This window comes from Capra hircus, chromosome 10, assembly GCF_001704415.2.
Source record: "Capra hircus breed San Clemente chromosome 10, ASM170441v1, whole genome shotgun sequence".
In the NCBI taxonomy this organism is placed as follows: Eukaryota; Metazoa; Chordata; class Mammalia; order Artiodactyla; family Bovidae; genus Capra; species Capra hircus.
This window is the reverse complement of record NC_030817.1, coordinates 12,402,553-12,428,000: the sequence shown is the minus strand read 5'-3', so window position 1 is coordinate 12,428,000 and position 25,448 is coordinate 12,402,553. Positions and strand designations below refer to the sequence as shown.

The following is a 25,448-nucleotide window of genomic DNA, read 5'->3' as shown; positions in this document are numbered from 1 at the left end:
GAAGGCTGAGTGCCGAAGAATTGATGCTTTTGAACTGTGGTGTTGGAGAAGACTCTTGAGAGTCCCTTGGACTGCAAGGAGATCCAACCAGTCCATTCTGAGGGAGGTCAGCCCTGGGATTTCTTTGGAAGGAATGATGCTAAGGCTGAAACTCCAGTACTTTGGCTACCTCATGCGAAGAGTTGACTCATTGGAAAAGACTTTGATGCTGGGGGCAGGAGGAGAAGGGGACGACAGAGGATGAGATGGCTGAATGGCATCACTGACTCAATGGGCGTGAGTCTGAGTGAACTCCAGGATTTGATGATGGACAGGGAGGCCTGGTGTGCTGCGATTCATAGGGTCGCAAAGAGTCGAAGACGACTGAGCGACTGAACTGAACTGGGTGCATTTTATGATGACACAATAGGATAGTCTCAGTTGGGGCTTAAAATTAAGGCCCTGATCCTTTATAGTAGTGGAGTTCCAACAGAACCATTAATCCAATACTAGAGACTCAGTCACCCCCAAATTAAGCTTACCACTTTCATGCACTAAAATTATGCTTCCTTTTTTTCCCCTATAATTTCATGTGCCAAAATTTGAAAACTCTGAATCAGCCTCATGCCCTCCTTTCTTCTTCCCCCAGTGCCACGTGGCTCACCAGGTCCTTTGTTCTTTGTGTCTCCAGTGCGCCCTCCCACTTCTCCCCCATGAGTCTCCGCGTCCTGCATGTGGCGGCACCTCCTAGATCCTCGTGCACACGCTTCTGTCTCTTTCCATCTTCCCCGCGGCAGCCTATTTTCCACAGTCACAGACTAGATCATGCTTCCCCACCGACCAAAACAGTCACTTCAGACTTTCTAAACACTACGATTTTTAGAGATTAAAGAAATTTAATTAAAGAAAAGTAAAGCTCTAAAACCTTTTTTTTTTAAATTCTGTGTTGGAGTGACTGTAACATATTTACTAAGTGATAGTGTTTCAGAAAATGAAAACCAAATGTTTGGTGGAAAGTACTTTATTGTAGGTATAATTCTTGAAGTATTTCTGTTACTAAAAAAGAGAAAACTAAGGTAAACACCTTAGTCAACAAGCTAGTATCTTATTAGGCTAAAATGTTTACCTTGGGTGTATCTGTTTTTTGTTTTGTTTCAGATTCCACGTATTAGTGAGATAAAGTTGTACACCTGAAATTAATATAATATTATATGTCAACTCAATAAAACTGGAAAAAATACTATGAAATAACAATAAAATGTGAAGAAGAGAAAGTCGAACTGAGTCTTGGGCTGCAGAACTGTTTATCTGATTTTAAATGGGGGAAAGGTCATTCTACTTGGAGGCCACAAGTAAAACTGTGGAAGAGCACAGTGTATTTTGGAAACAGAAAGAGGATCATCTCTTTGGCGGGGGATATGGGCTGAAGAGCCGAGGACAGCAGAGACAGGTCTGGAAAAAAGGCTAGTGAGAACAGAGGGAACCGCTCTTCAAGCCCTTTTCCCATATTTTAACTGGGCTGTTTGTTGTTGAGTTTGTAAGAATGCTTTATACATTTTGGAAATTGATCCCATATCAGATATGTTTTGCAAATATTTACTCCCATTTTGTAGGTTACCTTTTCAGTCTGCTGATAGTGTCCTTTAACATTTAAAATTTTGAAGTCCAACTTACCTATGTTTTTCTTTTGTTGCCTGTTCTTTTGGCGTTCTACCCAAAAACTCCTTTCTAAATTCAAGGTTATGGGTTTTTCCCTTAGTGTTTTATTGTAGGAATTTTAGAGTTTTAGCTCTTACTGTTAGGTCTTTGATTCGATTTGAATTAACTTTTGTATATGGTACAAAGTAAACACCCACTTCTTTTTTTGCATTTGGATATTTAGTTTTCCCAGCATCATTTAATGAAAAGATTGTCATTTCTCTTTGAGTGATCTTTGTACCCTTGTCAAAAATCATTTAATCATCTGTGCAAGGGAGGCAAGCTATTGATATTTATGTATTTATTTGTGTTGGATAAACTTATCAATTGATCCCATAATTTTTAAGTTTTTAGAAGCGTTATTTTTGTTGTTCAGTCAGTCATGTCTGATTCTTTGTGACCCCATGGATTGCAGCACACCAGGCTTCCTTGTCTTTCACCATCTCCCGGAGTTTACTCAGACTCATGCCCATTGAGTTGGTGATGCCATCCAACCATCTCATCCTCTGTCATCCCCTTCTCCTGCTTTCAGTCTTTCCCAACATCAGGGTCTTCTCCACTGAGTTGGCTCTTTGCATCAGGTGGCCCAAGTATTGGACTTTCAGCTTCAGCATCAGTCCTTCCAATGAATATTCAGGGTTGATTTCCTTAAGAATTGACTGGTTCGATATCTTCTAAGCATTGTTTGAAATATATTAAATCATATCTTTTAAAAATTATTGCATTCTTTCCCAATATTTTACGACTTTATTTAGTGAGGCCTTATACATTTTTGTTGTGATAATAAACATCACTATCTTCCTGATTTTAATGGAGAAAACTATATAATTTTTTACAGTCTGTTATTGATCAGTTTCAGTTCAGTTGCTCAGTCATGTCCAACTCTTTGCAACCCCATGGACTGCAGCACACCAGGCTTCCCTGTCCATCACAAACTCTGAGCCTACTCAAACTCATGTTCATCACGTCAGTGATGCCAAACAACCAGCTCATCCTCTGTCATCCCCTACTCCTCCTGCCTTCAATCTTTCTCAGTATCAGGGTTTTTCCAATGAGGCAGTTTTTTGCATCAGGTGGCCAAAGTACTGGAGTTTCAACAATCATCTCTACAATATTTAGAACACCTTTTGCAACCCCTATTTTAATTAGAATTTTTAAAGAAATGACTCCTGAAGTTTTTCAAGCCTTTTTGAAAATCAGGGATAAAATTATAATTCTACTTTAATAAGATGACATAATGAATTTTGCTGATAGATATCTTTTGTTGAAGTACATTATTTCTCATATTCTTTGAATGGTATATTATTCTTAATTCACCACTGAAGTTTATTCAGAAAAAATTTTAATCAATATTCATAAGTGAAATTAGTCTAAAATGTTTTGTTCTGTTTTTATGCTGTATATTTAGCAGATGTCAATATTAAGATTTTGTTATGTTTGTAAATTGATTGAGGGAGATATTTAACTTTGCTTGTGATCTGGTATCATTTAAGTAATTTGGGGATTAGCTTTTCTTTGAAAGTTAGATAAAACTTATCTATAAAACCATCCAGACTTTCACCTTTTAAATAGTAGGACCTGAATCACGTTTCCAAAGGTTTCTGTGGTCATTTAGTGTACTGAGTGTTTCTAATTTTTCTTAGAAATCTTTGGCAAATTATTTTTCCTAGAAATGATTAATTTCCTCTGGTTTTCAAGTCTTTCTTTAAAGTTTTTCAAAATAGTCTTTTGTATTTTTAACATTTTCTAGAGCTATGATTATATTTCCTTTATAATTTATGCTATTCTATCTTTTTCTCTTTGAGTTTTTCTTGTTTCTAGTGTTTCAGGGGCTTCTATACTTTCTTTGACATTTTAAAGTGCAAGCTTTGGGCTTTTTAACTGTTATTTTTAAAATACATTGGGCAAATATCAACTTTTATTAATCATCACACCTGAGCTATTAGTTTTATCTGGTTTTGTAGTAGTGCCTTAAGTTAAAAGTTCAATTAATTTCTGTTCATTTCCTTATTATTAACTAAGACATTTTCTTCTGAGTAAAGCTTTATTGTAGCTTATAGGACTTGATATAAAGCAGTCTCTTTTATTGGAGAAGGCAATGGCACCCCACTCCAGAACTCTTGCCTGGAAAATCCCATGGACGGACGAGCCTGGTAGGCTGCAGTTCATGGGGTCGCTAAGAGTCAGACACAACTGAACGACTTCACTTTCACTTTTCACTTTCCTGCATTGGAGAAGAAAATGGCAACCCACTCCAGTGTTCCTGCCTGGAGAATCCCTGAGACAGGGGAGCCTGGTGGGCTGGCGTCTATGGGGTCACACAGAGTCGGACACGACTGAAGCGACTTAGCAGCAGCAGCAGTCTCTTTTATTAATATTCTAATATTCTATTCATTGGAGTTTTTGAGTTATACAGCCTAATTATGGAAATCAGTAAAGATTTCTTTGTCAACAAGAATATGATCAGTTTTACAAGTGTTCCAACTTAAAATGTATGTGAGTTACTGAATGGGCAACTTTGGTAGGTGATATTTAGAATCCTTGGTAATGTATCAGCTTCTCATCTTGACTGTTCTTTGCCAATTCATTTATAAGTCTTTTATTGTGCCCCTACATGTTCCTGGCACTGAGATAGTTACCAAAAGTTCTTTACTATCCAGGACTTTTCTAGTTGTAAAAGAAGCAAAATTTGAACTGTGGTTTGTGGTTCAGTTGCTAAGTCCTATCTGACTCTTTTCGACCCCAAAGGCTGTAACCTGCCAGGCTCCTCTGTCCATGGGATTTCCCAGACAAGAATACTGGAGTGGGTTGCCATTTCCTTCTCCACGGGATATTCCCAACCCAGGGATCGAACCTGGGTCTTCTACATTTCAGGAGGTCTACTGCATTGCAGGCAGATTCTTTACCAACTGAGCCACCAAGTTTGAACTCGCTTAGATTCAAGCTAGCAGCTGAGAGTTTCATATAAGAAACACCAAGGCACAGCTTCACACTATGGACCATCAATATCAAGTGCTCAAACAATACAACTTTCTTTCTTTGTCTAATTCCCGACTCAACAGTTGCCTTCACTTTTCGAGCCAGTGTTTCTTTTTTCACAACCTCTTTCCCATTGTAGGAAATGTGGCCATGGCAGCTGTGTGCTTCTTATGGCATAACTTCACCATCAAGGAGGGACTGAAGGGTGCTCCTCTGGATCCAGGTTCCAAAAAAAAATGCAGTGATAGACTCCGATTGGTCTAACTCCTGTTGATTTACCATACCTTAGCTAATCAGCTGTATCTAAAAGGCAGAACCTGTTAAGGGCTTGACACTTACCATTCAAATCATATGATTGGTATGGGAGCAAATAGTTATGTCCATGTGAAAGGGCTTAATTTTTAAGATAAATGAGGAAGATGTGCTAGGCATAAAGAAAAATGAAAGTCTCCTACAGGTACAATAATGTTGGTGAATCCCTTCACTTTTAGATGGTTACCATAAGTGGGCAGGGATGGTATTATCACTTTCTTAATCATTGGGCAACTAGGCACAATCTTAAGTGATCATGATAGATACATGATCTTAAGTGATCATGATAGATATAGAGAAGGGATTTTAATAACTGAAATTTCTTTCTTTTGCCTAACTCTGCCATCAGTTCTGTGATTGAGATATATCTCATGGACACTTGAGTCATTACTTTTAAAAACATTAGCCAACTTTTTTGAGAAAACAATGTTTTATGCATTAGAACTATAAATACCCCGAAGTCATCTGTTTATAGTCCCTGACCCCTTGAAAGTATGAAGTACATAATCAAGAATTTAAATCAAAGCACTGGAAACAAACAATTACTCTTCATCTGTATTTCTTTCTCACAGAATATTCAGTACTTAGAATCCCCTGGCTGTTCTTATTAGAGAACGTTCAAAGCTGTGGAATAAAAGAAGGAAAAGGAGGCAGATAAATGCACTCCGAACTCCCCTTTTATTCTAACTACATCCCATGAGATGTCATCAGAAGGAATGAGTTTCCAAAAAACTGCTATGGAAAAGGCTGATGAGTTATTATAAAATGATCATTTTTATTTTTCCTTTCATTCATTTATATTTTGCCTAAGGACAAATGTATATAAAATCTTTGTACTTAGTTAATGCTCTGTAAAATAGAATGATAACATTGCTCTTGTTAGATATGTTACTTTGCTTTTCTAGGGTGTATTCTTGTTAAATCTAAGAAGTATTTCCATATATATAAGACTATATATGAAATATAGGTACTAAAAACAGTTTTCAGTGTAATTTAGAAATTGAAGGGTAATGTAAAGCAGTATGACTAAAAGTGGGCGTGATTTTCCTATCAGAGCCTGCCAAAAATTCACCCAAAAAACATCATTCAAGTGTCTTCACAGTTAGATTTCTTTTATAAATTGGAAGCTATTCCATCGTAGGGGATGTTGTGAACCCTAATTGATGAGTATTTATAAAATATTTCGACACTGAGATGAAATGACAAAAAGCTGAGATGGATTCATGGGCAGATGCCTGAATGACAGTGTGAAGATATGAAAGTATAGATGAGCCAAGTTTTATTGATTAACTCAGCATCATTTCTTTCCTGAGCATTCAGTGTTGATAGAAAGAAAAATTAAACAACCCTGTCCTTCAGGACCTTACAGTACAGAGGAGTCTGGCTTTTCTTTTTGTTTAACAATAAAACAAAATTTATTTTCTTAAACCTAAATGCTGTGCAATTTCCTACTACTTATTTTGTTTTACCATATGAGATACTAGCTTGGTTATAAAGTTAAATTAAGTTGGCTGTAGTTAATTTCTGAAATAAGGCTCATTATAGAGTCTACCCTTCATAATTTAGAGTTTTATGAGCATGGTATGTAATTAATCAGGAGTAGGTTATTGTCTGACCTTTTTATATACTTGATAGAGAACAACTTCATATTACCATTGTTATGTAACTCAGAGAAAATGATCAGAACAGTCAGCCCTCTACTGCCATTTCTATTGTGTGGGAATTGAGTTTCTGTCTTGCTTACTGTTTATTTTTTGTTACATGTTAGCAAACATTGTCTTTCTTCTCTCTCTCATTATCTCTATCCCCATGCAGTTACATAGGTAAATTTAAGGGAGATATATTCATTGTTAGATAGAGCTGGATTAAATTCCCGATTTATTTAGATTTGGGGAAAGTTTTTTTTAACCTCATTCTTTATATAGCATTTCTCATCTTTAAAACTGGAATAGTGACCCTTAGGGGCTGAATTATGTCCCCTCAAAAGTTATATATTTAAGTCATACCCCCCCCATCATAACCCCTCAGAATTTAACTGTTATTGGAGATAGAGTCTCTAAAGAGGTAATTAAGTGAAAATGAGGTCATTAGGGTGGGCTCTAATCCGACTTCCCTGGTGACTCAGATGGTAAAGTGTCTGTCTACAATGTGGGAGACCTGGGTCGATCCCTGAGTCAGGAAGATACCCTGGAGAAGGAAATGGCACCCCAGTCCAGTACCCTTGCCTAGAAAATCCCATGGACAGAGGAGCCTGGTGTCCATGGGGTCGCAAAGAGTCGGACACGACTGAGCAACTTCACTCACTTCACTAATCCGATATAGCCAGTATCCTTATAAGAAGAAAGTAGGACGCTTGAGTAGAGAAAGCAGAGCACGTGAAGACACAGTGAGGGCCAGGGCCGCTTCCATTGTCATGGCGGCCCTAACAAGCTAATACAGCAACAGTTCCGAAAGAGAAAAGTATAGGAATCCGAAATAGTGTGCTGTATACTATAATGCATGATAAATGACTCATCCCTACAGTGAGTATAATTATTAATGTTAGGATTAACATGAGTATCATAAATAGCATTGTAAAGCACTACCAAAGGTCTGTGAAAGAAAGAATTACCCCAAAGAAAGAACAATGAGCTTATGGAAATACTTTTAAGCAAAAGGAAATTTAAGTGCATCCCTGGAAGCTTTAGTTTTAGATCAATTTCAACGTATAGAGCAGTGTATACTTTATCTCTAATTGAGGGATATGCTCTGAAATGTTGCCCCTGTGTTTCCTAGCTCCATACCCATTGGTTTTGCTCATTCTTTAAGAAAGAGAAATTGCCTCATATGGAGAGGGCCTTTACGTGGCCCAGCGTTAAGAAATGGGGCTTGGATCTCCCTGATAATATACTTGACTCAGGCGGTATTGTCAGTTTCTCAGTTAGCTGAGCAGTAAATCTGATCATTTCTTTGCCAAAGATGAAGTATGTTCTTTAAAACAGATGAAATTTCTCTCTTAATGTTCAGTCCCTTCAAATTTGCTTTATTTAAGGTGACTTCATCGTCGATTTAGGTGTTTATTTCAAAAGTTTCAGAGTACACAACACATATAATAAACCATCTATGAAATAAATACATTGCAGGGCTATTTCTAAAATCTGTATTCCTTACCTTGTATTCCCTTGTGGCTCCTTCTGTAATGCCGAGATTTTGTTTTTCATACTTTTTTTTCACCTGTTATTTACCCTCCCCTTCTCCTCTTGGAGCTCTTGGCCTCCAGGAATTTCTTTCCAGAAGTTACATCCCCTGAGTGAGCAAGATGGCCTGTGGAGGGAGCAGAATCAAGATAGGGAGGATCCGGCTCTGTCTCAGTTCCAGCATCAAGTCATTTAATCTCTTTGAGCCTTTGTTTACCCTTCTATTAAAGCAGTAATAAAACTATTTACCATTAGCACTTCAGTGGGGACTGGAGAAAGAGACATCAAATAAGAAACTCCCAAAGAAAGCAATTTGAATACCATTTGAAGTTATGGAATTATAAGGCCCTATTATTATGAACACCCCCTAAAGAGCCAGGAGTGTACGTAAGGGGAACCGTGGAACAAACTAAATATGTAAAGGAAACTGAGAAACTTTGCTTTGCTCATCATCAGTCATTATGAGATCCTTGAGTCTTCATTGCCTCGAAGAGATATTTGTCATTTTCAATGCCTTTCCATTTTAGTTTTATTATCTGTGGGATAATTGATATAAATTAAAGGTAATTTTAACTTAATAGCAATAACAACATCTACTGGCATAATATATTTTGTGTCACAGATAGCCTATTTCCAAAAGGATTTACCAGTTCACAATAAAGAATACAAATGCGAATAAGGTTGATGAAAGAGTAATAAAATAGAAATAAGGAATAGGAACCTGATATAATAAAGGAAGGTAGACATACCTCAGTGCCATTCTATTTTAAACTGAGTTCTCAGGCAGCATTCAAAGGGTCCCCGGCAAGGAAACTGACATCTAGTTTCTTATCCTAGTTTACCCACCAGGTGGTTTCCATGCTAAGAATTATATTATCATTTAATTTATTATTCTACCTGCTTCACTCTTCCACCAGTAAACTATCTTGTTCTCTTTTTAATTTTATGTTGATTGAAGCATAGTTGATTTACAATGTTGCCTTAATTTCAGGTGTACAGCAAAGTGACGCGGTTACATAGATATGTATATGCTCACGCTTGGTTGCTTCAGTCATGTCTAACTCTTTGCGACCCTATGAACTATAGCCTCAGGCTCCTCTGTCCATGGAATTTACCCAGGCAAGAATACTGCAGTGGGTTGCCATGCCCTTCTTCAAGGGATCTTCCCAATCCAGGGATCAAACCCAAGTCTCCTGCATTGCAGGTGGATTCTTTACCGTTGAGCTACTGGGGAAGCCCCATACATGTGAGCGTGTGTGTGTACTTTTTCAAATGCTTTTCCCATATAAGTTATCATCAAATATAGAGCATAGTTCCTGGTAAGTTCTCTTTAAATGCAACTCTCTCAGGTCTCCCTTTGGAGATGCTTCCAAACTTGTTCCATTTTAACACCAATTGAAAGTTATTTCAGAAACAGTGAATTCATTGTTTTCAAACATAAATATATAACTGATATAATATATATATGCTTTTCTGGAGTCCCTGTATCTTTAATTATTTGATGGGGAAAGAAAATAAATTCCAGATAGTCTATTGTATTTTCTAACTAAAACCTCCCTTCTTTGTACACACACCTACATGCAAATGTATACACACGTGTGTGGTGGTTTAGTCACTAAGTTGGGTCCGGCTCTTGTGACCCCATGGACTGTAGCCCACCAGGCTCCTCTGCTCATGGGATTTTCTAGGCATGTATATATTATTATTTCTAGCGTCAGTCTTAAATTGGACCTTGATCCTATTCCTATTGGTAATCCCCTAAATGAGTAATATGCTGTATGGATATGGAGCTGCCAAAATCACCATCATCTCCATCCCAATAAAGAGCTAGCCAGTTATGAAAACTATGAGCCAGACCCATTGTGGGTACTTTTCCAATGAAAGACGTTGTGGGTTAAGTAACATGCTTGTTGACTATTTGAAGAGGTAGTGTATGTACCTAATCATGGCTAATGGTCACAGAATGGAGATTCCATTACTTAAACAGTGTGTTGGTTGGAACTCAGTAAAGCAACTCAGCTGCTTGCCAGCTTGCAAATTCTTCAATGTTAAATGGCCAAAGTGCTACCACAGCATTTTTTTCCCCCTCAGTTGAATTAATCACTTTTGTTAGCAAGCAGAGAATTTACATGGTCCTGATTATTGATGACTGTAGCATGATCTTAACATATTACTGAGCACAGTGAGAAACCAGCAATCAGAAATGCTAGACTCCGTCTCAGGGTGGAAGGCGTGTGATGTGGAATGCATGGCTTAGAAATGAAAATCCTTAATGAATTAAGGAGGCTTCTTATGGTTCCTGGGATGGTCCCCAAAAGTTTTTGTAATGTGATCTGTAATCCATGTTTAAAAATAACAAAATGAACTTTTTAATTTGAAAATGTAAAACAAAATCATTCTATGTTCCCCCTGGGACACTAAGGTATTTTATATGAAAATGACCAGAAAGCATCTATCTGCCTTAAGAACCATGCGAGATAACAAAGCTAACTAAAGAAGAAAAAATGATAATAATAATAGATTACCAGAGTAGAGGGTTGTAACTATTCATTAACTTCCTTTAAAGCCAACATCAGACCGTAGGAGCATCCAGGATCTTTAGTCACCCTTACTAGCAAATTCAGTACAAGAATATATTTTAATATTTATTTCTACATAGCAAAATAAGCCATATGTTAAGGATCAGTGGCTCAGTGGTAAAGAATCTGCCTGCCAATGCAAGAGACACAGGAGACATGGGTTTGATCCCTGGGTTGGGAAGGTCTCCTGGAGGAGAAAATGTCAGCCCACTCCAGTATTCTTGACTGAAAACTCCTATGGACAGAGGAGCCTCAGTCAGTCAGTTGAGTCTCTCAGTTGTGTCTAACTCTTTGTGACCCCAAGGACTGCAGCATGCCAGGCCTCCCTGTCCATCACCAACTCCCAGAGCTTGCTCAAACTCATATCCATCGAGTCGGTGATGCTATCCAACCATCTCAACCTCCATCATCCCCTTCTCCTCCTGCCTTCAATCTTTCCTAGCATCAGGGTCTTTTCAAATGAGTCAGTTCTTCACATCAGGTGGCCAAAGTATCAGAGCTTCAGCTTCAACATCAGTATTCCCAATGAATATTCCGGGTTGATTTCCTTTAGGATTGAATGGTTTGATCTCCTTGCAGTCCAAAGGACTCTCAAGAGTCTTCTCCAACACCACAGTTCAAAAGCATCAATTCTTTGGTGCTCAACGTTCTTTATGGTCCAGCTCTCATATCCATAGGCTTCCCTGGTGGCTCAGATGGTAAAGCGTCTGCCTACAATTCAGGAGACCCGGCTTCGATCCCTGGGTCGGGAAGATCCTCTGGAGAAGGAAATGGCAACCCACTCCAGTACTCTTGCCTGCAAAATCCCATGGACAGAGGAGCCTGGTAGGCTACAGTCTATGGGGTCTGAAAGAGTAGGACACGACTGAGCGTAGTCCATACGTGACTACGGAAAAAACCATAGCTTTGACTACATGGATCTTTGTTGGCAAAGTAATGTCTCTGCTTTTTAACACACTGTCTAGGTTGGTCATAGCTTTCCTTCCAAGGAGCAAGTATCTTTTAATTTCATGGCTGCAGACACCATTTGCAGAGATTTTGGAGCCCAAGAAAATAAAGTCTGTCACTGGTTCCATTGTTTCTCCATCTATTTGCCATGAAGTGATGGGACTGGATGCCATGATCTTAGTGTTTTGAATGTTTGAGTTTTAAGCCAGCTTTTTCACTCTCCTCTTTGACTTTCGTCAAGAGGCTCTTTAGTTCCTCTTGGCTTTCTACCATAAGGGTGGTGTCATCTCCATATCTGAGGTTATTGATATTTATGGACTGTATGGATATTTATGGACAGTTCATAGAGCTGTCCACAAGAGAGCCGTGTCCACTCAGAGCTGGACACAACTGAGCACGCACACATGCACCCAAGGACTTTGTACCTTTTATGCCCATTTCACCTATAAAGTTAGAATTATCTAACATAGTGACATCCTAAATCCAGAACAGAAGCAATAAAAATAACTGAAATAATACATTATATCTATTTATCCTAATATTGTCATTGTATAATATCATTCTTTAGTTTAAAAAATGTAGTTATGGTGACCTTCTAGCCACTATATATAAGAAGTTGTGTTTTTATCTTTTAAAATACTCTTCCTCTTTGTATTCTATATATTGAGAATTACTGAGCAGGACAGTGCTTAAAAATATAAGCAGCGTAGAAAGTTTCTAAAGTTATATGCATAGTCAGAAAGCCAGACTAACCTTTGAAAAAATGTTAGATTTGTGTACTATGGCTTTTTTCTTTCTTTTTTTTATTCTGCTTCATTCTAATGAGAAGATGTGGCAAAAATGAAGTGCAGTCAACTTTATATCCTTGGCATAGTTTATTATAGAATGATATTAAACTATGATTGGTATATGGTACAGCCAGGATTTGGGAAGTGGGAGGGTCCAAGTGGAGACTTAAAGAGGGTGTCAATTATTTAAGTCTGATCTTTGCATCTATACTTCCAAACAATGTTAATCAATGAACTATTCCATAGGACTATTTTTGTGAAGATCCAGCTAATAAATTTGAAAAGTCTTTTGTATACTGTAAAGTACCATGTATATGTTGCTCCTGTTACCAGTTTTTTACTTCTTCTTTTTGTAGTGACAAAATTATTTCCTGATAGACTATGCATTTATTCCTGTAGCAGAATCCACTATATATTTAGGACCGAATAGGGTAAGATTTTATAAATGGCCACAAAAATGTCACAGGCTAATTTGCATTTTTGGTGATTCTATACAATAATTACTGAGTAACCTTCAGTTTTCCAAATAAAGAATAATGGGAATGGTAGTGATATTTGTAATCATCTACAGAAAGGAAATTATTTAAGTGTTTCACAGATGGAGAGATATTAAGGGTAAATCATTATATCCACATTTCTAATTTTAAGAAGCTTTGAGGGTGTTTGTGGATGATAAGGAGCAAACATTGTTATGCATGCAGAATTAAACATAAACTTTCCATACCACAATCCGCAAATCTCCAGATGAGTGTGGAGGGCTTTTTCACACCCCCATCCCCTAAGAACTGAGAAATTCATAAAAGGAAAATAATGTTATGTTACATGTAATACACAAACTGAGCACAATGGAGCAACTAGAATAGTGACCTTTCGAAGAGGACAAATTAAATTCTATATGCCTCAGAATACAATGTGGCTTAAAGCTTTAGAAAAGGATAAGATATGACATATACTCCTAATTCTAGCCTCATAGCAGCTTACTCTGTTATTTCTGAACAGGCTGCATAACTCATTTCTTCTTCAAACAACATCATTCAACCCAATATTCTCTGTAAACTGAATGTAGACCCATGCTGGGGATTTTTAGAAAATTCGAGAGATATAGGAATGCTTGTCTCATGGTGCTTTAAAACAGTTTCAAGGATTGGACTATGATCAGTGGGAAACACACAAGAAAACCTGGTGCCAAATGGCCTCTGAACTTTGAGATGAATGGCATATGGAATTACTCACTATGGGTAACATACATACAGCCGTGAAAACTACAATGATATAGCTGTTTTGGCTACCAAATCTGCATACTTTCTCCCAAATTCTGATTTTAAAACTTGTTTTTAAAAGTAGACCTTTGAAATGTATGAGATGTAAGTATTTTCCTTATTTTTCTTCCTCTTTTTTCCTAAATGTTTTTCAATTAATACATTCTTACTGACCCTTGGGTTTATAAATTATAAAAGCTAAAACACAAGTAAATATTAAAAACACCATTGAATCCACTAGTCGTAGTGAATGCTGCTTGTCATCAAAATTCATTCAACTGAATTTTTTTTTTTCCATGTCTCCTGTATCTTCTTTTCGAAATTTAGTTCGGAAAGGAGTCAGAAACATCTGGTTTACTGGTATTCTGTCACAGCTAGGGGGAAAAATATCGAGTTAATTTTTTAAAGGGCTCTGCAATTAATGTTTATCACCTTTTACATAGCAACCTAAGAGTGAAATAGACAAATGCGTTGAGTCACGTAACTCGGTTTTCTCAGGCTTTCCTTTCTGAGAGGGTGGCTGAAGGTTCCTTTCTTGTGCTGTCCTGGCTGAGATGCAAGATGAAATAGTTGTTTGTCCCAAGGTAGCAGAGCTCTCAGACATAGCGTGCTATCCGTCCTCTGCCCTCGTTCAGCAGGACCTGGAGACGCGAGGACCGTCTCTCGCTAGCATCTGCTTTGTGATTAACTCATTTCGCCTGCCTCTTTAAATTGGGGTGACGGCGTCTTCTGAGCCCCTGCATCACATCCCTCTTGGTCTCCGGATCTGGGCACGTGAAGGCCTTCGTGCTCCACGGCTCTCTGTGCAGTCTCGGCAGGGTAACCGCAGCTGGCGAGGAGCCCTGCAGGGTCCTCACGCTCTTCTCTCCTTGCTTCCGCAGCTGGCGCCACGTACATCTTCGGGAAGAGCGGAGGCCTCATCCTCTATACCTGGCCGGCCAACGACAGGCCCAGCACACGCTCCGACCGCCTGGCTGTGGGTTTCAGCACAACCGTGAAGGACGGCATTCTGGTGCGCATCGACAGCGCTCCGGGCCTCGGAGACTTCCTCCAGCTTCACATCGTGAGTACCGGGCTGGGCCCGGATTCTCTTGTCTTCCTGCTGGTCTGAGTAAGTGAGCCAAATAACTGCCTTGGAACATTCTAGGCTGACGCGACATCGGAGCACGCATTTATATCCTTGCCTCGGTGTGCTGGAGCCACACCTAAGGGGTGCTTTGTGTTAAGCCTCATTTACCCCCTTTGGATGTGAACCGTGATGGCCAGAGGGTGCCTCGGGAATAGAAAATATAAAACTCATCCTGCCCAGACTCCCTCCGCTACTGTGTGGCTTGGCCGTGAGACGTTTAGCAGACCACTTAGGTGTAAATTGGAGAAGGAAATGGCAACCCACTGCAATCCTCTTGCCTGAAAAATTCCATGGATGAAGGAGCCTGGTGGGCCACAGTCCATGGGGTCACAAAGGGTGGGACATGACTGAGCGACTTCACTTCCACGTAGGTGTAAATAAGAGACTGACCAGGTAAGGCTCATCTTAACCCGGTGCAAGCAGCAAGGCCATCGTGACTGTCAGTGACCTCCTACGTTTGGCAGTCAGCCAAGGTTTTCTCCAGAAAAGAGGTCCCCAACCTCCACGCCAGGGACTGGTACCTCCGGTCAGATCAGCAGCAGTGTTAGGTCAGAAATGAAGGGCACAACGAAGGTAGTGCCTTTGAATCACCCTGAAACCACCCCCACCTCACTCCATGGAGAAACTGTCTTCCATAAAACTGGTCCCTGGTGCCAAGAAGGTGAAGGGCCAAATAGAATATTTGGGGCTTTTCGGGTCATGCAGACTCTGACATAGCTACTCAACTCTGCCATTGTTAATGTGAAAGCAGCCACAGTCAATCCATCATTAAAGAAGTGTGCGTGATTATATTGCAATAAAAATATATTTATAAAAACAGACTGCAGGCTGTGCTTGGGCAACCTCTGCCCAAGCCCGCAGGCTTTCTCGTAGAGATGTGAAGAACCAATGGTAAAAACTGAGGCCACAGTGGGTGGGGCAAACAGAAGCAACACAATGACCAGGAGTTAGTGTATGCGTGCGTCGTATATATCCGATGTTTTGCTTGTATATGTAAACCCAATAAGACTGCACCCTCACTCACTGCAGATCATTAAGAACACAGTGCAATTCAAAGAAATTAAAATGATTTGGAGGGAAAAATTACTTCGTTATGAGGATAGAAAATATTTTTATAGCAACAATTAACCCATTTTATCACCTGTGAGTCTGCAGTTAGGAAAGTAGGCTAGAGAAGGATATGATTCTCATCCATAAGTACCCAAAGTGCAGCCACCAAGAGCAAAGAGAGGAATTGCTCTTATTAGTTAGCAATGACAAGGCTAGAAAGAATGGATTTAATTTGGAGCAATAAGAATTCAGTTTAAATAGCAGGGGGGATAAAGCAGTTAAGAAGAAAAGGCAACTGGGGATTTTCACCAACCTCCAAAAAGGAGGAAAAGGGACGTTTCTTGGTAATCTTTGAATATGAGTTTTGCTAACGTGTGCATCTACTGAGGCACGTGGGGTGAGATTTCATTGCTGGACCCTGGGGTGGTGGTGGCCGGCTGGAACCATACAGCAAGCTCAGCCCTGGAAACAGTGCCCCTCCCCAGCACCTGCTCTTTCAGCAGGCCTTGGAAAGAGAAGCAGCTGGAAGGAAAAGGCTTGAGCTGGAAGCCTGTCTGATCTCAGGGTGAGCCAGTACAAGCCAAGACTCTGCTCAGAAAGGCAGAGAAGCACTGGTTAGAAACAATCAGCTTCATAATGCAGAAGAGGGGTCTTGAAGAGAGCTGTGAACCTTTAACACTTCCTCAGATGCTTCAGGGACCATATGGTACTCTGAGCCTGAGCTCAAGGCTTTTAAAAAGCCTCACCAAGGAGCACAGAGAAACACAGCTATAGTTAGTACAGTTTATCTTTATTTGGCCTCTAAGAACTACCATAATTTACAAAACTGTGAGATTTATGCTGCATATAACTTAATGACTATTTCATGGCAGCTATAACTGGGCTATTATTACCAGTTCACTTGCATTTTCACAGTGATTTATCTTCTTTTTTTAATTCAGTGTGACTTACTAAGAAAAATATGATTTGGCACAGCCATGAGCATCCTTTTAGAGTCCAATAATGTGCTACCGGTTTATCCATCTCTTCCCATTTGTGTTTTGTAAAGCAGTTCCACTTTCAGGAGAAACATCTTCTTATTTTCTGGTAGTTTACTTGGAATTGGCAGCATTTTCATAAAACAGATATGAGGATCCTGGGAACTTCTAGGGAGAACCAAAGCATTCCATTTTGACTCTTTTTTAAAAGGAAACGTATAAGAAATTTTACATCAGAATGTGTAGAGCTCCCTTGGGCATTGTGAACTTATTCCCATGATGTTCTCGTTGCTTAAACATTCTGGGAACTTCCAACAGATTCTCCTTCAGAGCTTGGGTTAGGAAATGCCATCTGGCATTTTTCAAGAAAAGGAAAAGAGACCCTATGATGTGAAGAAGCCACACCATTCTGGAATGGACCTGACATATCTCTGGCTTTCTGGAGCATGGGACCCCTTCATTGGTGTAGTCATTTAAATTATCTTTTGTTCACTGGGGCAATATCTCTGGTGTCTGCTGGAGACAGAAAGTGTATGTGATGGTACTCCAATAAAAAGGTGCCTATAAGGACAGGCTGCAGATTGTACATCGGTGACCACTGCCCTAGACTGGCCAAACGTCCTCAGATAAAAAGAACATGTGACTAAAACCTGATGTCACAGTAGGCAGAGGAAAGGGACGGTTCTTTACTATAGTGGAGAGAAGGTCAAGGAACTTGACAAAATCCAGCGTCTTGCTTTGGACACTGACGTAGCTGCATCAGGAAAATGAAGCCACAGATGCCTACTAGATAATTCTATGTGGTTTTCACTATCTGTCAAACATGGATTTGTTTATTAAACACAGTCAGTTTCCTTGTACTAGAGAAAATTACTCAGAAAGAAAGGACTGTAAGGGCCATTACTAAGAGCGGAAACGGTTGGAGAGGAAGCAAAGGATTTCATTCCCCCTTGCAGGGCCCCTTGGAGAAGAGAACCGGTGAAAGCGATGACAGGTGTGAAGAGGACGTGAAGGCAGGGTGAATCCTGGGGCAAGGAAAAACACAATCAAGTGGGCGTGAGTAGGAGAGGACACATTTGCCCACAGATGGGCTCTGGCCAGGGTCATCTGTGGGCAGAGCTGCGTTCTTCGAGTGTGGGTGTTAATTGTGGAAACAACCAGAAGTGCCTTGCTGCTACTCCTGAGTGGTTGTCAAACTAATACGTTGCTCAGAAAAAAAGTATAAACTCTGAAATTAGCATGTGTGTGCACGTACACACACATGCAAGAGAGAGAGAGACATGAAGGGAGAGATTGAGAACTGGTGTTTCATAAACTGCTGCGAAAGGCAATTCCTAGGAATTCCTGACTTTTTGAGCAGTGGTAACACGGTGTTTGGGAGAAGCCCTTTTTACCCCCGACTTAACCTACCTGAGGGAAGAGAACATTCTCTCCCAAGAACACTGGGGAATCTGACTCCAGGATGAGCAACTACTCTCTAAAACAAGACTTGCCTGTTGTCAAGACCCCAGAGCAGGAATGTAGAGAATGTCATCCTGCATGCCAGCTCTGAGTCCTACTCCCTCCATGCAAGCTTTGCATTGGGAGGATTTGGGAGAATAAAAGGCAAATAAAGCAAGTCAAAGTGCGGGCTTCCATCAGCCTTGTCTGCCACCTGTATGGAAGCGGGGCTGTAAGGACTGAAGTTGGCTGCCCATTCATTCTACTTCCTCTAGGCTTCACAGCCTTCTTCACAAGCGTGAAGTCTCCCATATCTCTTCCTTTGCTATCCTGAAGTCACCACACCTAAAAAACTCGTTGGAGAAGGAGGTATCTTTTTCAGCTCATATTCCCCTGGAGGCCCTTGAGTCATTGACTAATTAGTCAGTCTTTGTATGTTCTTTCCCCCACCAGCTTAAAGTCAACCACTCTGACAGGGTTTGAGAGCAAGTTTTAGTTAGTTCAGCCGCTCAGTTGTGTCCGACTCTTTGCGACCCCATGGACTGCTGCACGCCAGGCCTCCCTGTCCATCACCAACTCCTGGAGTTTACTCAAACTCATGAGAGCAATAAATCAGCATGACTAATTTGGGGACATAGGACGTTTGGGGGAGTGGCAGGAATTCATGGAGAGAGCTTGGTCAGAATGAAGGCTTTGGTGCCCTGGGATAAAAAGAATTGGTACAAAGAAAGGGACACCCACACAGGGCTGGGGAGGCGCTGTAGGCACACCTTTTGCTCACGTTATCTGTTGTTCTTGCCAAGAGAACAGGGGCTCTTCCTTCTTGGGCTGATTTCTTTTAAACCAGACATCTTCCCACTCACCTGGGCCTCACGGTAATTAAATAGGCTTGTTGAACAAGATAAGAATTAGATCATTAAAAAAAAAAATCAAAGAAGGCCAACAGATCAAAATAATTTAGACTGTTTGCTTCAAATTAGCTTGCATTTCTTTGTTTTTGGTTCACACGTCCATGATGTACTATTTTCTGTGTCAATTATTAACCATGATATTAATGAAATCATAGATGAGATGTGTCTTAACAAAGGTAAAAATGTCTTTGCTGAAGTGTGCGCTCATGAAATCAAATTCTATGGAGGGAGGGTCTCATAGGGCAGAGGGATTTTTACAAATCATTACTTCAAATATAAGTTCCCTCTGTTGAAATCTATTGTTGAGAAATTAATCTGCTCAGTATTTGGAGAGAAGCCATCCGTTGTGAATGACATCTACCTCTTGACCCTGTGTCTATGGAGCTGTGTCGTGTTGCAGTCACCTCCTTCAACAACAGGGACAAAACTGAATATGACTGGAGAAAGGCTCACCATGAGGTGCTTGCCATTGCTATCATGAAACTCTTGACAGCCTTCTTTCACCACCTGCAAAACAGAAGGATGGAGAGGATCGGGCAACAATCAGCTTCTCTTTATGTAGTTAATGCAGGGTGTAAAAAAGGCATCCTATTAATTTTCTTCTCTCTGTGTGTAATTTACAGTAAATCCTCTTGGATTCATTTTTTAATTATGAGCCTTTCAGGAACAGTGAAAATTTATGTGTCGGGGCACCTGTTTTGTTTGACAAGAATCTATAACCTTCCCCGACTGTTTCCTTCCTGACTTACAATGTAGACACTTACATAAAACAAAGGAATAGAGAAAAGGTTATTGTTCACATCGACCCCCTTTTCGTAAGGGCATAGTGTTCTCTTTCCAACACCCCTGCCAAAAAAAAAGAAAAGAAAAGACTGATGGTATTCTCTTATTGTCAAGTTTGGGAAATCATATATTTATTAAGTTTGGCTTGTATAGTATTGTTTTTCCATAATTTATAGCACTTGAAGAGACTCCTGGAGAAAAAAAGGGAGCAGAGCTGAATTATGATAAATGGTGTGTTGCTCACATCTATTGCATCTATAAATTGCTGGCTCGGATGTTTCACTTGGCTGTCTGTGTGTGAGATACTTGCAGTAAACCAGCAACCTCTGGGTTGGTCCTCAGTGAAGTTAGGTGGCTGTTAGCTTACGTTCATCTCTGGATTTGGCCAGTGGCAGAAGTGGATTGGGTTCAGGCATGGCACGTGGGGGAATCTGCAGAGGAGTCCAGAGGAGTGTTGGCATTCAAGACTGGTAACAGAAGTCAAGAGAAAAAGAACAGGGAAACAACAAAAGTAACCACCAGATGCAATTGCGCTTCCCGCAGAGTGCTGCGCACTGCAGGCTGGCTGTTTTTCCTTTAGCTGCTATTTGTTCTTAGTGAAAAAGGCCTCTTTGGGTTTTCTAGGCTTAGGAGCTTTTCCAGATCATTAGCCACTTCTGTGGAGAGGGCCTGCTGGGGCCCCTCTCTGCAGCTCCCAGCTTAGCTGTTCCGTCCCGGCAGAGTTGGAGGAGAAGGTGGGAGAAGGGAGTGGTGAGGGGTTTTGATGGAGTGACTGCTTATGTAAGCTGAACCAGAGGCAGCACCTGCATGCAAGCCGTGTGTGTTTGCTCAGATCTTTGCTATTCCCAAGATATTTTGATCTAAATCTGTTGACTTCGATTCCACGCATGGTGTTGAAAGGCAGAATGCCGTAGTAGAAAAATGTGCTTAATTTGTGGTTGGAAGACTTGGATTTGAGTCTTATTTCTGTTCATATCCAGTGAGCTACTTGGCTTTCAGCAAGGCGCTCCACTGCTTTGAGCCTCTCCTTTCTCTTCTTTAAAATGGGCTCCAAAAAAGATGACCTCATATGATTTTCCTGGGGCTCAGACGAAATAAAGTTTTCAGAAGTTATTGGTGAAGTACTGCATGAAAAGAGAAGGACAGTTTTCTTGATGAAATATCTAGCAGGTGATGACTTCATTGGAGGAAAAAAAAAACAGTGAAAGGAAGTGTTTTATCATGAAAAACAGAATTTCATTTTAAGTGTTTTTGAAGTCACCGGAGACAGTTTCTGCAAGCAAATTCCTATTTTATCTGATCAAAAGCAAGTTTACGTCTACAGTTGAGACTTTGGAGGGTCCTGTTGGCGTGCAGTGAAGAGCCCAGTTCCGGCTGAGCGAGTCCTGGTTGAGTCAATAGACTGGGTAGACCCCTGCAGCATCCTCAGTGTCTCACTGTAGATCATGATGTCCCTACAGTATCAGGAGGCAATGTGCTGTGCTTCCACTGTCCTTAATGTTCCAAAGGGCTCTGTACTCATCTGTGAAATCATGGGCCATCCTGCCCCAAAGTTCCTTCTTCAGTTGTATGAAGCACAGCTCAGCTTGCAAAAAGAAGAATATGGAGGAGGAGGTGGTGGTCGTGATTCCAGGGGTGGAGGAGTGTGGGGGAGGAGGAGCAGGGAAGGAGGGAGGAGGAGAAGCCAACAGTAACAATGAGCAGGACCGTCAAGGGAGCCAAATCTTCCCAGACGAGGATGGTGTGAAAGTGGTTTAAGACCCGCCATGGGCATCAGATAAAGACCTAGAGGGCTTGGCCCTATTCTTGGGCATCAATAGGGCCCAGAAAAGGTCATGGCTGGAAAAAACATCCCAGTGTGGGTCCAGCCAGATTGAGCAGAGATGAGTAGCTGCTGCTGTCAAGGAAACTGGAAACGTAAAGGCACATATACAGATAAAAGCATTTCAAAGACTTTTGGTCATCAAACCTAAAAGAAAAATGAATGATAAATTTAGTGTGCAGGTGAAATGTATAGTAATATAGCTGGAAAAATTGAGTTGACAATGCATGTGGAGAATATTTTATAGCTGGGAGACAGTTATGAGAAGCGAGGCCAAATGACCATATCTTTCTCATTTATCACTGACACCACTGACACTTTGTTAACTGATGGCAGTCCTATTTCAGAATCATCGATGCATATATATAATATAAATTTAGAAAAGTCAGAATGAAGAGGGTTTAGCTCCTGAGTGACATTCTTTATATGTGAATTGAGCATCTTTTACGTAGCATGCTAATTGCTATGTTTTGGGAATTCTGTGATCAACCTTGGCTCACATAGAGCTAATGGACTTGAAAGAACATGGTAATTAAAATATGAGAAAGTAGGTTTTCTACACATTTAGGAGATAATGTAAATACAACTCTTACTATATAGCTCCGGGCATATAGTGCATTTTCAGTCATGGATAGCTTTGGATATTATTGGTACTTTTTTATTCAATTAACATTTTTTTAAACTCAGAAAACAATATAATTTCCTAACTAATAGATAGACTTTTAACCAGATCTTTGAGAGTCCAACTTAACTAATATAAAATTCTAAGGAAGCATCAAGATATTGCTGATTTAAAACCAACCTGGTGGCATATATCCTAGATTATTGCAGTTATCAAATACTGAACAAGTTCTGAATAGCAGAGGCTTTTCTGACAGATGAATGCCAAGTGCAGCAAGCAGGCAAACCCTAGGCACCATGCAGTGAGTGCTGGGGCTCGTATGACTTAATGGCAGCCCTACCTTAACACCATCATTCAGATGAATTATCTCATTGACCCACCGCTTACACTGTTACTAGTCATTACTTCTGGAGTATTGTTCAGTGCACCAGGGCAAGAAATAACTCACTGACTCCCTGAAGCTATAGATGATGGATTTTGGCTCCCTGGCTGCATTGAGAAGGCACGGAGCTCAGCATATTGATTGGGGAATTCATTAGCCACCCACCCCATAGCATCATGTGCTTAGATCCTGATGCTGTCACTGGGGCTGTTTCATCTTGTTAGTGTTTCCCTGATAGATGGCAGAGGGGACTGTACAACTGCATTAGCCTCAAAGATGGTACTGACAGCCAGACCTGTCATTTCTCAGCCTGAGATGACACCTTTGGAACCTAGAATCACTTAAAGACATTTAGATAAGCCCTGCTGATCGACCAAACTAACCTTCATCCCAAAGTCAGTTCATACTCAGGATGAGAGGAGATGACCAGCAATTAAAATGTTTCCTATTCTATTCTTGACTCCTTAGTTAACCTCTTTTAATTCAGTTTATTTTTCTGCTCCATTGTCTATAAGATGGCAGCTAATTTAATGGCAGAGATGACTGTTTCCTACATTTATTTCGGACCGTGTCTTTAGAGTTCACCTTACATGGCTCCCATTCCCGTCACTCGCCACAAATACTGACGGACAAAGTACCAGGTACTAGATACTGTGCAAAGCCTGTTTATTTTCTTATGAGCTCACAACTACTCAGTGAGGCAGTCCCTATTAATATCCTCACTTCATAAATGAGGCAACTAATGGTTAATGAAGCTAGAGAATTTTCCCAAAATTAGCACTGCTAATAAATGGCTGAGCAGGCATTCAGATCCAGTTCTGATTCTTCATTACTATTACGGCCCTAATGAAAGTTTCAGAGTAGAAAGTGTAGCGGTGATCATTTTAATTCAACACATATTTACGAAATGGCAGTTTATTTGGAGTTGGTGGAGATGTGAAACATGCAAGGAAGGACATAAAGACTGCACACACAGCTCTGCTTTAAGGGAAGATGGGCAGTATGCCAAGGAAGGTAAGAATACTACTGGTTATAGACACTGAAGAAATGTGCATGGACAGGGTGGGTCAGATTTTGGCTGGTGGAATCTGGAGAGGGAACACGCCAAATGAAGATACGAGCATGAGTGTGACCTCAAAGGAAGAGAATGCAAGCTGTATTCTCAAATTAGGTATACAGTCTGTCCACAATAAATGACTTGAGGCAATGGGCAGACTGTGGAATGGCAGAAAGATCCCATGTTTTAGAGGCAGGTGGTCTATGATTCAAAAATATAGTTTTGCTTCCAGCTAGCTCTATGTCCTTGGTGAATTATTTGACATCTCTGGAGGGCATAGCAATCCACTCCAGTATTCTTGCCTGGAGAATCCCATGGACGGAAGAGCCTGGCGGGCTACAGTCCATAGGATCGCAAAGAATCAGACATGACTTCACACACACACACATAAAATAATAATACTACTTGGCAAATCTGTGTAAAGATTTATAATAATGTGTAAAAATGTTTCATGAGTCTTTTCTGGTCCACCGTAGATGCTAAACTAATGAAAGAAATGTTTTAAGTTTATTATTATTTTTTTCTTTCCAGGTATTTTAGGCCTGTAGTGGGGAGAACCTGTAATAGGGAGAATTTGAATGCCATATGGACAGATTTGGTTCTGAAAGCAGTGAGAAACCCTTTTGAAAGTTTTTGAGTAGAAGACAAAATCCCCAAGGTTTAATTTTGGGGAAGGTTATTTTGGCTCTGTTGAAATAATATTTTTCAGTGGGTTTTAGGAAAATCAATACCTGGAGATTGTTCAAGTGGTCTAGGAAAAAATTTTAAAGGATTTCTTCTATGATGATGATCATATGAAGGGAATGAGGATGAAACAAAAGGACATTTCCCAGATAGAATCAGTGGGTATCGCTAGCTGGTTGGATGAAAAAAAGAGAGCGAGAAATAAGGCATCTCTGTACTGGGAAGGTTGTGGGATTTCAACAGCAATAAAAGAGAGGGACATGTTAAACAATAGATTTTAGGATAAAATCATAGTTTGACTTGGTTTTGCAAGTATAAGGCATCCAGGAGTCCATCTGCAGAGCTTCCCAATAGGAAACATGTGATAAATCCAGATGAGGGAGAGGACCCAGACAGAGGGACTTGCAGGTTCTGTCTGGCAGTGACAGTGGAGACTCTGAGGACTGCTAAGATCTCTAAGATGATAAGTAAGTGGGAACTTGGGAAATATATACCTATCTTTACAAGATGAAGAAGAAAAAGGAAGGAAGCTAAGAAAGAAAAGGTTGGGGGTTCAGGGAAGACCTAGGTAGGGAGATTTTATAGAAGTCAAAAAGCTTGGGAGAGGTTTTCAAAGCCAAATAATTCTAGAACTCTTTTCTTTTCCCCCCATATATTTAGTCAAACCTCTGTCATTTGAAATCACTTTGTGGCCATCTTCTTTGCCTTTCTCCTTATTTTTCACAGCATTTAACGTTTGTTACTCTGGCCCTCTCATCAGTCATTTCGTGTTCCTCCTGGCAGTTGTCATAAGCGTGACTAACTCAGAGCCAGAAGACAGGGTCTGGTCCTGGCTCTGTCACCAACTAGCAGGCATCTCAACTGGGTGGTAGA

The 25,448-nt window shown here is 40.3% G+C and overlaps 1 protein-coding gene across 12 annotated transcripts in view; it reads left to right on the top strand.

Moving 5' to 3' along the window:
- The window catches only part of NRXN3 (neurexin 3), a 1,815,686-nt gene that overhangs the window by 1,373,481 nt on the left and 416,757 nt on the right, over positions 1–25,448 (top strand). For all 12 annotated transcript variants that reach the window (XM_018053902.1, XM_018053908.1, XM_018053900.1 and 9 more), the window contains one exon: positions 14,600–14,781. In XM_018053902.1, the coding sequence (XP_017909391.1) occupies positions 14,600–14,781 (182 nt within the window). The remainder of the gene's footprint in view (positions 1–14,599; positions 14,782–25,448) is intronic.